This window comes from Myxocyprinus asiaticus, chromosome 43 (assembly GCF_019703515.2).
Source record: "Myxocyprinus asiaticus isolate MX2 ecotype Aquarium Trade chromosome 43, UBuf_Myxa_2, whole genome shotgun sequence".
In the NCBI taxonomy this organism is placed as follows: Eukaryota; Metazoa; Chordata; class Actinopteri; order Cypriniformes; family Catostomidae; genus Myxocyprinus; species Myxocyprinus asiaticus.
In genome coordinates, this window is record NC_059386.1 from 3,593,888 (window position 1) to 3,607,000 (window position 13,113).

The following is a 13,113-nucleotide window of genomic DNA, read 5'->3' on the forward strand; positions in this document are numbered from 1 at the left end:
GTCATTAGCTAAAAATGATCCCTCCACCGAAATGCTTAACAGCATGTTCACTGATCAGCCACAACATTAAAACCACCTGCCTAATATTGTGTAGGTCCCCCTCGTGCCGCCAAAACAGTGCCAACTCACATCTCAGAGTAACATTCTGAGATGATATTCTTCTCACCACAATTGTACAGAGTGGTAATACGAGTTACCACAGACTTTGTAAGTTCAAACCAGTCTGGTCATTCTCTGTTGATCTCTCTCATCAACAAGACATTTCCGTCCACAGAACTGCCTCTCACTGGACATTCCGAGTAAATTCTAGAGACTGTTGTGTGTGAAAATCCCAGGGGAGATCAGCAGTTACAGAAATACTCAAACCAGCCCGTCTGGCACCAACAATCGATTAATCAGCCAATTGTGTGGCAGCAGTGCAGTGCATAAAATAATGCAGATACAGGTCAGGAGCTTCAGTTAATGTTCACATCAACCATCAGAATGGGGAAAATATGTGATCTCAGTAATTTGGACCGTGGCATGATTGTTGGTGCCAGATGAGCTGGTTTGAGTATTTCTGTAACTGTCGATCTCCTGGGATTTTCACACACAACAGTCTCTAGAATTTACTCTGAATTGTGCCAAAAACAAAAAGCATCCAGTGAGCAGCAGTTCTGTGGACGGAAATGCCTTGTTGATGAGAGAGGTCAATGGAGAATGACCAGACTGGTTTGAACTGACAAAGTTACGGTAACTCGTATAACCGCTCTGTACAATTGTGGTGAGAAGAATATCATCTCAGAATGCTATTCTGAGATGCAGGTTGTCGCTGTTTTGGCGGCACGAGGGGGACCTACACGATATTAGGCATGTGGTTTTAATGTTGTGGCTGATCGGTGTACAGTTGTAATAGAGTAAATAAAACCTGGAGGTCAACTAGACATCCTCAGGTCACTGAACCTTTCAAACATGTATGGAAAGAAGCTTAAAAGTTTTGAATCAAATCATTTACAAAAAGTCAGTCAGAATTTCATGAAAGTGAAAAGAACCGCACCAATATAATGGCTAATCCGTAAATAACAGCTGAACAGGAAATGAAATGTCAAATTCAACTGAATCACGAGTCAACATCCAAAATAATTAAATAAGTGAATCACAACATATAAATTGAAAAGCAGCGAACAAAGTTGGAGATCAGAAATAGTGTTCCAGTGAGACTTTCAAATGTGTAAAACAAAACACACATATCACAGTCTAAAATTGGGCGATAGCTCTAAACCAGTTCGCAATAACATTCAGTAAACTAAAACATGTAAAAGCATACATTTAAATGCATATGATCTCCATTTAGAAATGAAAGCCAAAACGGCATCATAAGAATTCACATTCAGCATTATGCTAGTTCAACTAGCAAAGTTTGGCCTTTCTCCAAAACATTCATGACTGCATGAAAATTAAGTGTTAAATGTGAGAGGACTTGAAGGAATATTCCGGGTCCAGTACAAGTTGAGCTCAATCAACAGAATTTGTGGCATAATGTTGATTAACACAAATATTTTTGACTCCTCCCTCTTTTAAGAAAAAAAATAAATAAATAAATTAAAAAAGCAAAAATCAAGGTTTCAAAGAGGCACTTACAATGAAAGTCAATGGGGCCAATTTTTTGAGGGTTTTAGGGCAAAAACTTGAAGCTTATAATTTTATAAAAGCACTTACATTAATTTTCCTGTTAAGACTTGTGTATTATTTCAGCTGTTAAGTTGTTTAAATCATAATTTTACAGCCATTTTAGGGTTTACATCTTCACATCGTCATGGAAAAGAAGTTATAACCAATTTTACAACTTTACACAGAAAAGGTTAGTAAGTGATTTTCTCTGTAGCTATACTTTTGAAACAGAGTATTTTAACGTTAGCAGATCGGTCCCTTTCACATCCATTGCAAGTGCCTCACTGTAACCCAGATTTTTAGTCGAAATGATTTTTTTTGTGGTAATCAACATTATACCACAAATGCTGTCAAATTAGCGTAACTTGTACATGCTAACAAATTTAACAAATAAGCCATTAAACTCCCTTGCTGCTTCTAGAATGTTCTTTCAACTGCTCCAGGAACCAGAAACTGGACTATACACCACAGAACAGAGAACCTAAAAGGAAAAGTAACCCCAAAATAACATTTTTGCCATTATTTCCTCAAAAATACAAACACAAGAATGTTTTTGGAGAATCGATACGTAGCTCTTTTCCAAACAACAACAGTTCATAGTGACCACATCTGTCAAATTCTTCTGAAGTCATAGGTTAATAAGTCAATATTCACTGATAACCTTGCCCTCTGCTGAAGCTTGCCTATCTGGCGTCATTGTTGCCAAAACAGCATTGTTAACGTGTAATAACTGAACGTGCCGCAGCATTTTTTAATTCTAGATGCGAATATGGGCGAGACGTGCCATCGGCAGAGGACTAGATGGTCCTGCATAACGATTCTTCTGAAATTTCTACTTTTCTGTTCCACAGAAAAGAAATACTAGCATATGGGTTAGGAACAATATGAGGGTGAGTAAATGATGACAGAATTGTAATTTTTGGCTAAACAATTCCTTTCACAAATGAGCCACTAAACCTACTCGTTGTTCTTCTAAAAGTGTTCTTTGCCCATTTTAACTGACCAAAATGTTTGGATCGCTCTAAGAATAAAGATGCCCTGATTTACACCCATTCTGGTAGGAAAATTCATTTGCAAGTCACTTTGGATAAAAATGTCAGCTAAATGCATAAATGAATGAAGAGATCTAACAAAACAGAATGCAGTGCACAGAAACGTCACTTTTATACAGACACTCTTATTCCTGCAGCCTTGTGCAGAAGATACAGTACTGAGGGGCCAGTTGAATGTGACTGAACTAGCACAGAAGATGACAGCAGTACGAGGCACAGGCCAGACACGGCCCTCAGTAGTATGACGTCTTGGCATCTGCCGACAGATTCTACCAGTTGTGGCGGAAGATGGGGTGCTTCAGCAGCTCTCGGGAGGGCGGCCGGTCAGAGGGCTGAAGCTCGAGGCAGCGCAGGGTGACGTCCCGCAGTCCGGGTGACAGGTGCAGGGGGATAGTGGGTGCTGTGGTAGCGCTGGCAATCTGGGTGAGCAGACAGTGATTAGAAAGTTGAGTTAGTTGCATGGGGTACTCGGTAAACGGTCAATACTGAACCAAACAACACATATTAAGGCAGGATTATACACACCACTGTTGGGGAGTAGTTAACTAAAATTAGCAATGCTTCTAACTTAACTAAATTTTTCAGTAAGATGAGAGAAGTTCAACTATTTTCACAAGTGTAATTTTTCCAGTAACGAGCTTAATTTTCCAACGATTTGTCCTATTATACATTGTGAGCGCAGCAATGGAGCAATCAAGGAGTGGGTGTAATCAACTGAGCTTGCCTAAACCATCCTCCCTCTCTCTCTTACAGCGCTGGGAAAACCAAATCATTTAAAGGGTTCATGACATGAGGAATAACATTTTCCTTGATATTTTGACATAAGAGGTTATTGTACTATAAAAACACACTGAAAGTTTCAGAATTGAAAACTTCCTCAAAGGAATAGTTCACCCAAATATGAAAATTTGCTGATAATTTACTCACCCTCAGGCCATCCAAGATGTATCTGAGTTTCTTTCTTCATCAAAACAGAATTTAAGATTTTTAGGATTTCATTTCAGGCCTCCTCCTCTAAACAATACAAGTGAATGTACTCCATTTTTTGACGGTCCAAAATGCATATTTAGGATGCATCAAAATAATCCACACGACTCCAGTCGACAAATAAAGTTCTTCTGAATGCAAACAATTATTTTTAGAAACAAAACAATACTACAAATGTTCGCTTTCGTACATCTCTGTGACGTGCGCTCATTGAGAGGGATGACGTAAGCTCGTTGGTAAGGTCACGTGTTACGTGGAGGAGGAGTCAGGAAGCGCGTCATTGTTTACATCGGTTTTTTTTTATTATTATTTGGAAATGATTTTATTTTTATTTTATATTGTTTTGAAATTGTTTTGGTTTGTGAACGGCATAAGTTTCTCTTGTAAACAATTACGCGCTTTAGGGTGATTTTTTTTGTGCAAAAAACTATACTAATATTTTAAGTGGACCTCAGGGAAGATAATAAAATTACACACACACACACACACACACACACACACACACACTTGAAGTCTACATACACTTAGGTTGAAGTCATTAAAAAAAAAATGTTTTAACCACTCCACAGATTTTATATTAGCAAACTAAACTGCAAAGCATTTTTGGTGCCAAAAACAAAAAACATCCAGTAAGCAGCAGTTCTGAGGATGGAAATGCCTTGTTGATGAGAGAGGTCAACAGAGAATGACCAGACTGGTTTGAACTGACAAAATCTATGGTAACTTAGACAACTGCTCTGTACAATTGTGGTGAGAAGAATATCATCTCAGAATGTTATTCTGTGATGTGGGTTGGCACTGTTTTGGCAGCACGAGGAGGACCTACTTAATACTAGGCAGGTGGTTTTAATGTTGTTGCTGATCAGTGCATGCATGTATATATATATATATATATATATATATATATATATATATATATATATATATATATATATATATATATATATACACACACACACACACACATACATACATATTACAGTCAATTGTTTCTTTTAGACAGTTCATGTAAATGAACCGGTTCACATGAATGATTCACTGATTCATTTGAGCCCCACACAACCTTAAAGGGAAATATTCAGTTAATCGCTGCTGTTTATAAATATATTTCAATTCAGCTATATAAAATACATTTTTTTTTCTAATTTTATTAGCATATATTAAGTATTAATGTATGTTAAATTTAATGTTGTGAACCTACAGTATTTGGTTTTACTATAGTAACATAACTGTAGTAACCATGGTTAATTTTTGTAAGGGAATTTCACCCTAATTAAATATATCTATCAGGTGATATTAATAAATTTTGCAATCAGGAATGCACATTTTGTCAAATTCTTTTAACCAAATAACTGCCAGTATTAACCGGTTATTAACAATTATCTACAAGCCAAAACAGCCAGTCATGATACAGGCATGAGAAAAGCTAAACATGTTTTCTCAACAAGTCTATACTGGCTGAAACCAAACAGGCTCACATGACAGATGTGCATATTTAGCAATAGTTATTACATTATCATTTGAACAACTGTATATTTACTTCTCATATTTCATAAACAAATTTAGAATGGTTCACTTGCATACCCAATTTTCCTATGAGGCGATAACTTTTGCCAGTTTAACAAAATGGAAAAATAAAATCAGTCTTAGCCTACCCACAAATTGTCCAATCCTAATCATCTTTCATTCAGAAAAATCAACATATCTATAGGGCAGGGGTCAGTTGGGTAAGCTGACGGTTGACAGCAAGACTGGCGGCTGAAAACACCCACTCTGAAGGCACTGACGTCTCCCTTGCAACATAACTGAAATGCGGGGCTGTTAACATACATTTTAAGTCAGACGTTTACGTACACTTAGGTTGAAGTAATTAAAACTCATTTTTTAACCACTCCACAGATTTCATATTGGCAAACTATAGTTTTGGCAAGTCGTTTAGGACATCTACTTTGTGCTTGACACAAGTACATTTTTCCAACAATTGTTTACAGACAGATTGTTTCACTTTTGATTGACTATTTCACAAATTCCAGTGGGTCAGAAGTTTACATACACTAAGTTAACGGTGTCTTTAAGCAGCTTGGAAAATTCCAGAAAATAATGTCAAGCCTTTAGGCAATTAGCTTCTGATAGGCTAATTGGAGTCAATTGGTGGTGTACATGGTGCTTGACATCATGGGAAAATCAAAAGTAATCAGCCAAGACCTCAGAAAAAAAACAAAAAACAATTGTGGACCTCCACAAGTCTGGTTTATCGTTGGGAGCAATTTCCAAATGCCTGAAGGTACCACATTCATCTGAACAAACAATAGTACGCAAGTATAAACACCATAGGACCACGCAGCCATCATACCGCTCAGGAAGGAGACGCATCCTGTCTCCTAGTCATGAACGTAGTTTGGGGTGAAAAGAGCAAATTAATCCCAGAACAACAGCAAAGGACCTTGTGAAGATGCTGGAGGAAACAGGTAGACAAGTATCTATATCCACAGTAAAATGAGTCCTATATCAACATAACCTAACAGGCTGCTCAGCAAGGAAGAAGCCACTGCTCCAAAACCGCCATAAAAAGTCAGACTACAGTCTGCAAGTGCACATGGGGACAAAGATCTTACTTTCTGGAGAAATGTCCTCTGGTCTGATGAAACAAAAATTTAACTGTTTGGCCATAATGACCATCGTTATGTTTGGAGGAAAAAGGGTGAGGCTTGCAAGCCGAAGAACACCATCCCAACCGTGAAGCATGGGGGTGGCAGCATCATGTTTAAAATAAAGTAGTGATCCTAACTGACCTAAGACAGGGAATGTTTTCTACGATTAAATGTCAGGAATTGTGAAAAACTGAGTTTAAATGTATTTGACAAAGGTGTATGTAAACTTCTGACTTCAACTGTATGCTCTTAGATGTTGAAGCTTGTTTTTTATATGCAGGGATGCAAACTCATGAGCAGTGAAAAAGTCATAACAGGTGTTTCAGATGTTTTTAAGTGTTTAAGCTTAAAGTGTTCATGCGCCACCTACATTTCAGATCTGTATATTATGATCTAGTGCTTTCTGCCACCAAATGGAATAAAATAAGACTTTTAAAAGTGAGGTAGAGTGAACAGAACCAGAATTACATGTTTACAAAGTTAGGAAAAAAAAAGTCTGTTTATCATAAGATTATAAACACATACAATATTATTTATGAATAATTGAAGTCTTTTATTTGGTCAATTCTCTGAAAAATGAGACCAATTTTTTGCAATTAGTCCACAGTATGTGTGAATGGTGAGCTTTTAAATTTGACTGAAAAATTGTGGGCAGCAGCCCAAAAACGCAAAGTTTTACGGTTAAGAGTAGTCTGGAACTTGGATCTGTTGCAAAAATGTAAAAAAAAAAAAAAAAAGAAATCATTCTCTCTCGAAATGATCTTGAAATTGTGATTTATGCACTCATCTCGTCTGGACTCCTGTAACTCCCTGTATGTCATCTTGCCTCAATCCACTCTATCTCCTTTGCAAATTGTCCAAAATGCGGCAGCCAGATTGTAAATGGGAAAAAAGAAATGGGATCACATTTCTCCTGTACTAGCCTCCTTACATTGGCTTCCAATTAAATTTAGAGTTGGTTTTAAGATTCTGCTCTTTGCATACAAGGCCCTGCATAGACTGGCACCAGAATACATCTGTGATCTTCTCCATCCTTACTCTGCCCCCAGGTCACTTAAATCATGTAATCAACTTCTATCTGTCCCCCGTTCACACTGCAAGTCTAAGGGCAACCGGGCCTTTTCTGTAGCTGCCCTGAAGTTCTACAACAGTCTATCTATTCACATCAGTGCCTCCCCATTGCAAGCCAAGTTTAAAACTAACTTAAAGGCCTATTTTTATTTTCCAGCTTTTGATACTGTTTCAAGTTTTTTCTTTTTAGACTCATAGTAAATTAGTTATGCCTCTTCGAAATGTTTTCATCTATTTGAAAGTATTTTATTTGATTTCTACTCTTGTCAGTAGCTTGTAGTGTAGCTAACTACTTTTTAAATAAATAGCTTAACTACAGTTTAACTACTTTAAGTTAAGAGTAGCTTGTAGCTTGGGAAGCTATAGTTTCAAAATAGCTTCCCAAACACTGATTTATGGCTGCCTAGCAATGTCGCAGCTTGTTGCATAAATACAGAATTCAACTAGTGTACAGTAACATTGTAACAGGTGTGTGTATATGGGCTTTTACAAATGCTTTTAAACATCTCATAATCAGAATTCAGAAAGAGTCAAATATATTTGTTTTATATTCTTTCGTAGTCCTTAACTCAAGTGTTTAACTCATGTTTTTACACTGATGCCAGACTTACTGAATTATACACAATGAGCCAAAACATTACAACCATCTGCCTAATATGCTGTTGGTCCTCCATGTGCCGCCAAAACAGCGCCGACCTGGCAAGGTATGGACTCTACAAGACCAATGAAGGTGTCCTGTGGTATCTGGCACCAAGACATTAACAGCAAATCCTTCAAGTCCTGTAAGTTGCGAGGTAGAGCCACCGTGGATTGTTGGTCAAGCACATCCCACAGATGATCAATCAGATTGAGATCTGGGGAATTTTGAGGCCAGGGCAACACTTTGAACTCATCATCGTGTTCCTCAAACCATTCCCGAACAATGTGTGCAGTGTGGCAGGGCGCATTATCCTATAATCCTATACAGTGGCTAAAAGAGGCCACTGCCATCAGGGAAAACAATTGCCATGATGGGGTGTACCTGATCTGCCATGATGTTTAGGCAGGTGGCATTTGTCAAATTGATGTCCATATGAATGGCCGGACCCAGGGTTTCCCAGCAGAACATTGCCCAGCGCATCACACTCCCTTCACCGGCTTGTCGTCTTCCCACAGTGCATACTGGTGCCACCACTTCCCCAGGTAAACGGTGCACACATACATGTCCGTCCACGTGATGTAAAAGAAAACGGGACTCATCAGACCAGGCGACCTTCATCCACTGCTCCAAGGTCCAGTTCCGATGCTCACGTGCCCATTTTAGGCACTTTCGATGGTGGATGGGGTCATCACTCTGACTGGTCTGCGGCTACACAGACCCATATGCAGCAGGGTGCGATGCACTGTGTGTTGTGACACATTCCTCCAGTTACCATCATTACAATTTTCTGTGACTTGTGCCACAGTAGACCTTCTGTCGGTTCGGACCAGACAGGACAGCCTTCGTTGCCCTCACGCATCGACGAGCCTTTGCCGCACAACACCCTGTTTGTGGTTTGTCCCTCCTTGGACCACTGTTGGCAAGTACTCCACACTGCTGACCAGGAGCACCACACAAGCCTTCACATTTCAGAGATGCTCTGACTCAGTTATCTGGCCATAACAATTTGGCCCTTGCCAAAGTCACTCAGGTCTTTACTCCTGCCCATTTCTCCTGCATTCAGCACGTTGACTACAAAAACTGATTTTTCGCTTACCATCTAATCTACCTATCACAGTATCGTTGTTTTTGCTCTACAGACCTTCACATGTGGCCTTGTTAGGAGATAATCAATGTTATTCGCTTCACCTGTGAGTGGTCATAATGTTTTGGCTCATCAGTGTACATTTGTTTTTGTATATTAAACTATTTAATTCACTGGAGTATCCAAAAATAGAAATTAATACATTGCTACATGCATTTTATAATATTATTATATTTTCAATATATAGAGCAAAAAAAACTCTTTTCTGTAATTGCTGTGACATAAAATTTTGGTCATAACGGCCACTCCTAACACACACACACACACATACACACACACCCACCCACCCCTATCCTCACCTTAAATATGAGTGCCAGGTGGTTGGAGTGTTTCTCAGCATTCCATGGAGGTTTAGCACAGGACATCTCTATAATAGCACAACCCACACTCCAAACATCACAGCTGCGCCCGTACTGCTGCCCTCTCAACACCTGCACAAACACATGACACATACATGACACCTGTTAATAATCAATAAATTCGGGGGGCCTGGGTAGCTCAGCGAGTATTGACGCTGACTACCACCCCTGGAGTCGCGAGTTCGAATCCTGCTGAGTGACTCCAGCCTGGTCTCCCAAGCAACCAAATTGGCCCGGTTGCTAGGGAGGGTAGAGTCACATGGGGTAACCTCCTGGTGGTTGCGATGAGGGGTTCTCGCTCTCAGTGGGGTGCGTGGTGAGTTGTGCGTGGATTGCGGAGAATAGCATGAGCCTCCACATGCTGTGAGTCTCCACGGTGTCATGCACAACGAGCCACGTGATAAGATGCTCGGATTGACTGTCACAGGAGTGGAGGCAACTGAGACTTGTCCTCCGCCATCCGGATTGAGGTGAGTAACCGCGCCACCATGAGGACCTACTAAGTAGTGGGAATTGGGCATTCCAATTTGGGAGAAAAAGGGGATTAAAAAAAATAAATCCAAACATTTGTACCAAAACAGTGTTTAAAAAATAAATAAATAAATAAAAGAAGCTCAACGGTTTCAACTTTCTTTATAGCTCTGAGCAAAGAACAAAGAATAACTTTGGAGTATATCAGAGCATGTAGTGCGATTAATTATATCAACAAAAATAACGCAATTAATCATGCTCCCAGAACTGTGCGTACCTTCTGCAATAAGGCATTTTTAAGGTAGTGATAGACTTATGTTCAATGATATGGACATTAAACAAACAATATATTGATCCCTAAATCCATTTTTTGTAATGTCCATTCAATGCTTTTGTCTGTCATAATGTAATATATTTGAATTATCATCATTTTGGGACTTTTCAAACCAATTATTAATACATGTGATTAACTGGATTAAATGAAAGCTGCACTATGTAAGATTATTGTGGTTACAATCAACAAAAGTTCATTGAGTGAGTACATAAAAAAATCAATGTTCAAAACCATGTCCTTGTCATACCCCGATTCACTACAGTAAGCCTACAATAATGATTTTTATTTTGAGGGAATTTGAGCTGTCAGGTCGAATTTGGCGTGAAATCACAGGCATATGTCATTCGTCCTTGCGTGTTTACGTCATATCTGTAAGCTGAGAATGAAGGTCCGGTTTCAGGACTCAGGACAGCAGCGGAGTGAAATCACTCTCCTTATGGATTTAACAGTTTGTTTTTTTCTGTTTGGCGAAGTTGTTTAACTGCTATAATGCTTGGATATGTTTTCTGGTAGGGTTGTTGAAGCTTATATCGTTTGTCATGCTTTAATGAATTGAACAATACTCGTGTACTGATCGCAATGTGTTTAAGTTTAGTTTTTCAGTGAAGTTACTGTTACATATTTACTAATATTCATGACTTCTGAGTATTTTATAACATTGCTGCAGTTTCAAGATTCCCAAATTGTGTCTCTAAATGTGTGAGCCGCTGTTTTCTTAGGCTATTTTTTTTTCTCCTTTTTTTCTTTTTCTGCCTGAGGAAGACCTAATGGTCTAAACTTTGCAAGCAAGTGTAAGCCAATAAAGTATTTGAGCAATAGATCTGTTTACGGACACTTGCCACTTTATCCTTTTAGCAGATGTTTAAACAGATCTAAAAAGCCACTATAGGTACAAGGTGGTTCCCCATGTATTTATGCTCATCTCAAGTTGTCTATAATGTACAGATTTCATAAAATAGTAATGTTTATTAAGTGTAACCATCTCTATTGTAACTGTACTTCTAAATAAAAGATTTAAAATGTATTATTGCAGGGGGTCTAGGTAGCTCAGCAAGTATTGACGCTGACTACCACCCCTGGAGTCGCGAGTTCGAATCCAGGGTGTGCTGAGTGACTTCAGCCTGGTCTCCTAAGCAACCAAATTGGCCCGGTTGCTAGGAAGGGTAGAGTCACATGGGGTAACCTCCTCATGGTCATGATTAGTGGTTGTTGCTCACAATGGGGCTTGTGGTAAGTTGTGCATGGATCGTGGAAAGTAGCATAAGCCCCCGCATGCGGAGTCTCCACATGCGGAGACACGTGATAAGATGCGCGGATTGACGGTCTCAGGAGTGGAGGCAGCTGAGTCTTGTCCTCCGCCACCCGGATTGAGGTGAGTAACCACGCCACCATGAGGACCTAAGTAGTGGGAATTGGGCATTCCAAATTGGGAGAAAAGGGGATAAGGGGATTTGCGTTTTTATATTAGTCTTTCATTGTTTGCGGTGCTGTAGATTGTAATATAAAAACAGTGTCTTTAATTGGACTCATATCAGCCTTTTCACGAGTTTCATATTAAAATATAATTAAGAGTGCTGTTTAACTTCCTCAAAATAAGTAATATATTGGTTATAACTTTAAGTGAATAACATAATATCAACATGAAAATAGCTCACTCTGCAGGTAATATCCGAGTCCTCACTCAAACCATGAGATTCATCCACCAGAAGAGCAGTGCCTAATCACAACTGACAAAGTGTTCCTCTGCAAGTAACTTGCAGTTTTGTGCTTCAACCACTAGAGGGCCAAAAGTTACACAGTGTAGCTTTAATCAGTATATCATGTAATTATCTAGATAATATTTTTTTTACAGATTGATATCCCTAATTCAAATTCATGAATCAGTTTGCATTGGTTGAGTACCTATTTTATGAAATAATGTATGAAGTTTAAAATTCTGAAAATCTGAATTGCAGTCATTTGGATCTCTGCAATGTGATTCAATAAAAGTATATATACACATATACATATATATATATATATACACACACACACACACACACACACACCCATCAGCCACAACATTAAAAACACCTGCCTAATATTGTGTAGGTCCCCTCGTGCCGCCAAAACAGCGCCATCCCGCATCTCGGAATGCTATTCTATATCAGTTCAAACCAGTCTGGCCATTCTCTGTTGAACTCTCTCATCAACAAGGCGTTTCTGTCCGCAGAACCAACAATCATCCATGCGATTATCTAATCAGCCAATCATGCGGCAGCAAAAAATGTGATCTCAGTGATTTCGACCATGGCATGATTGTTGGTGCCAGACGGGCTGGTTTGAGTATTTCTGTAACTGCTGATCTCCTGGGATTTTCACGCAAAATAATCTCTAGAATTTATTCCGAATGTTGCCAAAAACAAAAAATATCCAATGAGCGGCAGTTCTGCGGATGGAAACGCCTTGTTGATTAGAGAGGTCAACAGAGAATGGCCAGACTGGTTTGAACTGAAAGTCTACGGTAACTCAGATAACTGCTCTGTACAATTGTGGTGAGAAGGATAGCATCTCAGAATGTATGCATGTATGTATACACACGCACACACGGTATACATTTACTTTGTTAATTTAACTGTGCTGTGGCTTAATTTCGTTGTGTTTTTAGATGTTCTGTCAGTCGATAATTGTTTTTTAATCACGATTAATCGCAGATTTTGAAAATGCTGAAATTTGACTCTATACTATATATACAAAATGCATTTATTTCCATCT

The 13,113-nt window shown here is 38.9% G+C and overlaps 1 protein-coding gene across 2 annotated transcripts in view; it reads right to left on the reverse strand.

The window, feature by feature from the left end:
- Positions 1-824: 824 nt before the first annotated feature.
- The window catches only part of LOC127433272 (mitogen-activated protein kinase kinase kinase 1-like), a 142,863-nt gene continuing 130,574 nt past the window's right edge, over positions 825-13,113 (reverse strand). For both annotated transcript variants that reach the window (XM_051684999.1, XM_051685003.1), the window contains 2 exons: positions 9,495-9,626; positions 825-3,121 (listed from right to left, as the gene is read on the reverse strand). In XM_051684999.1, coding sequence (XP_051540959.1) covers positions 2,972-3,121; positions 9,495-9,626 — 282 coding nt within the window. In that variant the 3' untranslated portion in view covers positions 825-2,971. The remainder of the gene's footprint in view (positions 3,122-9,494; positions 9,627-13,113) is intronic.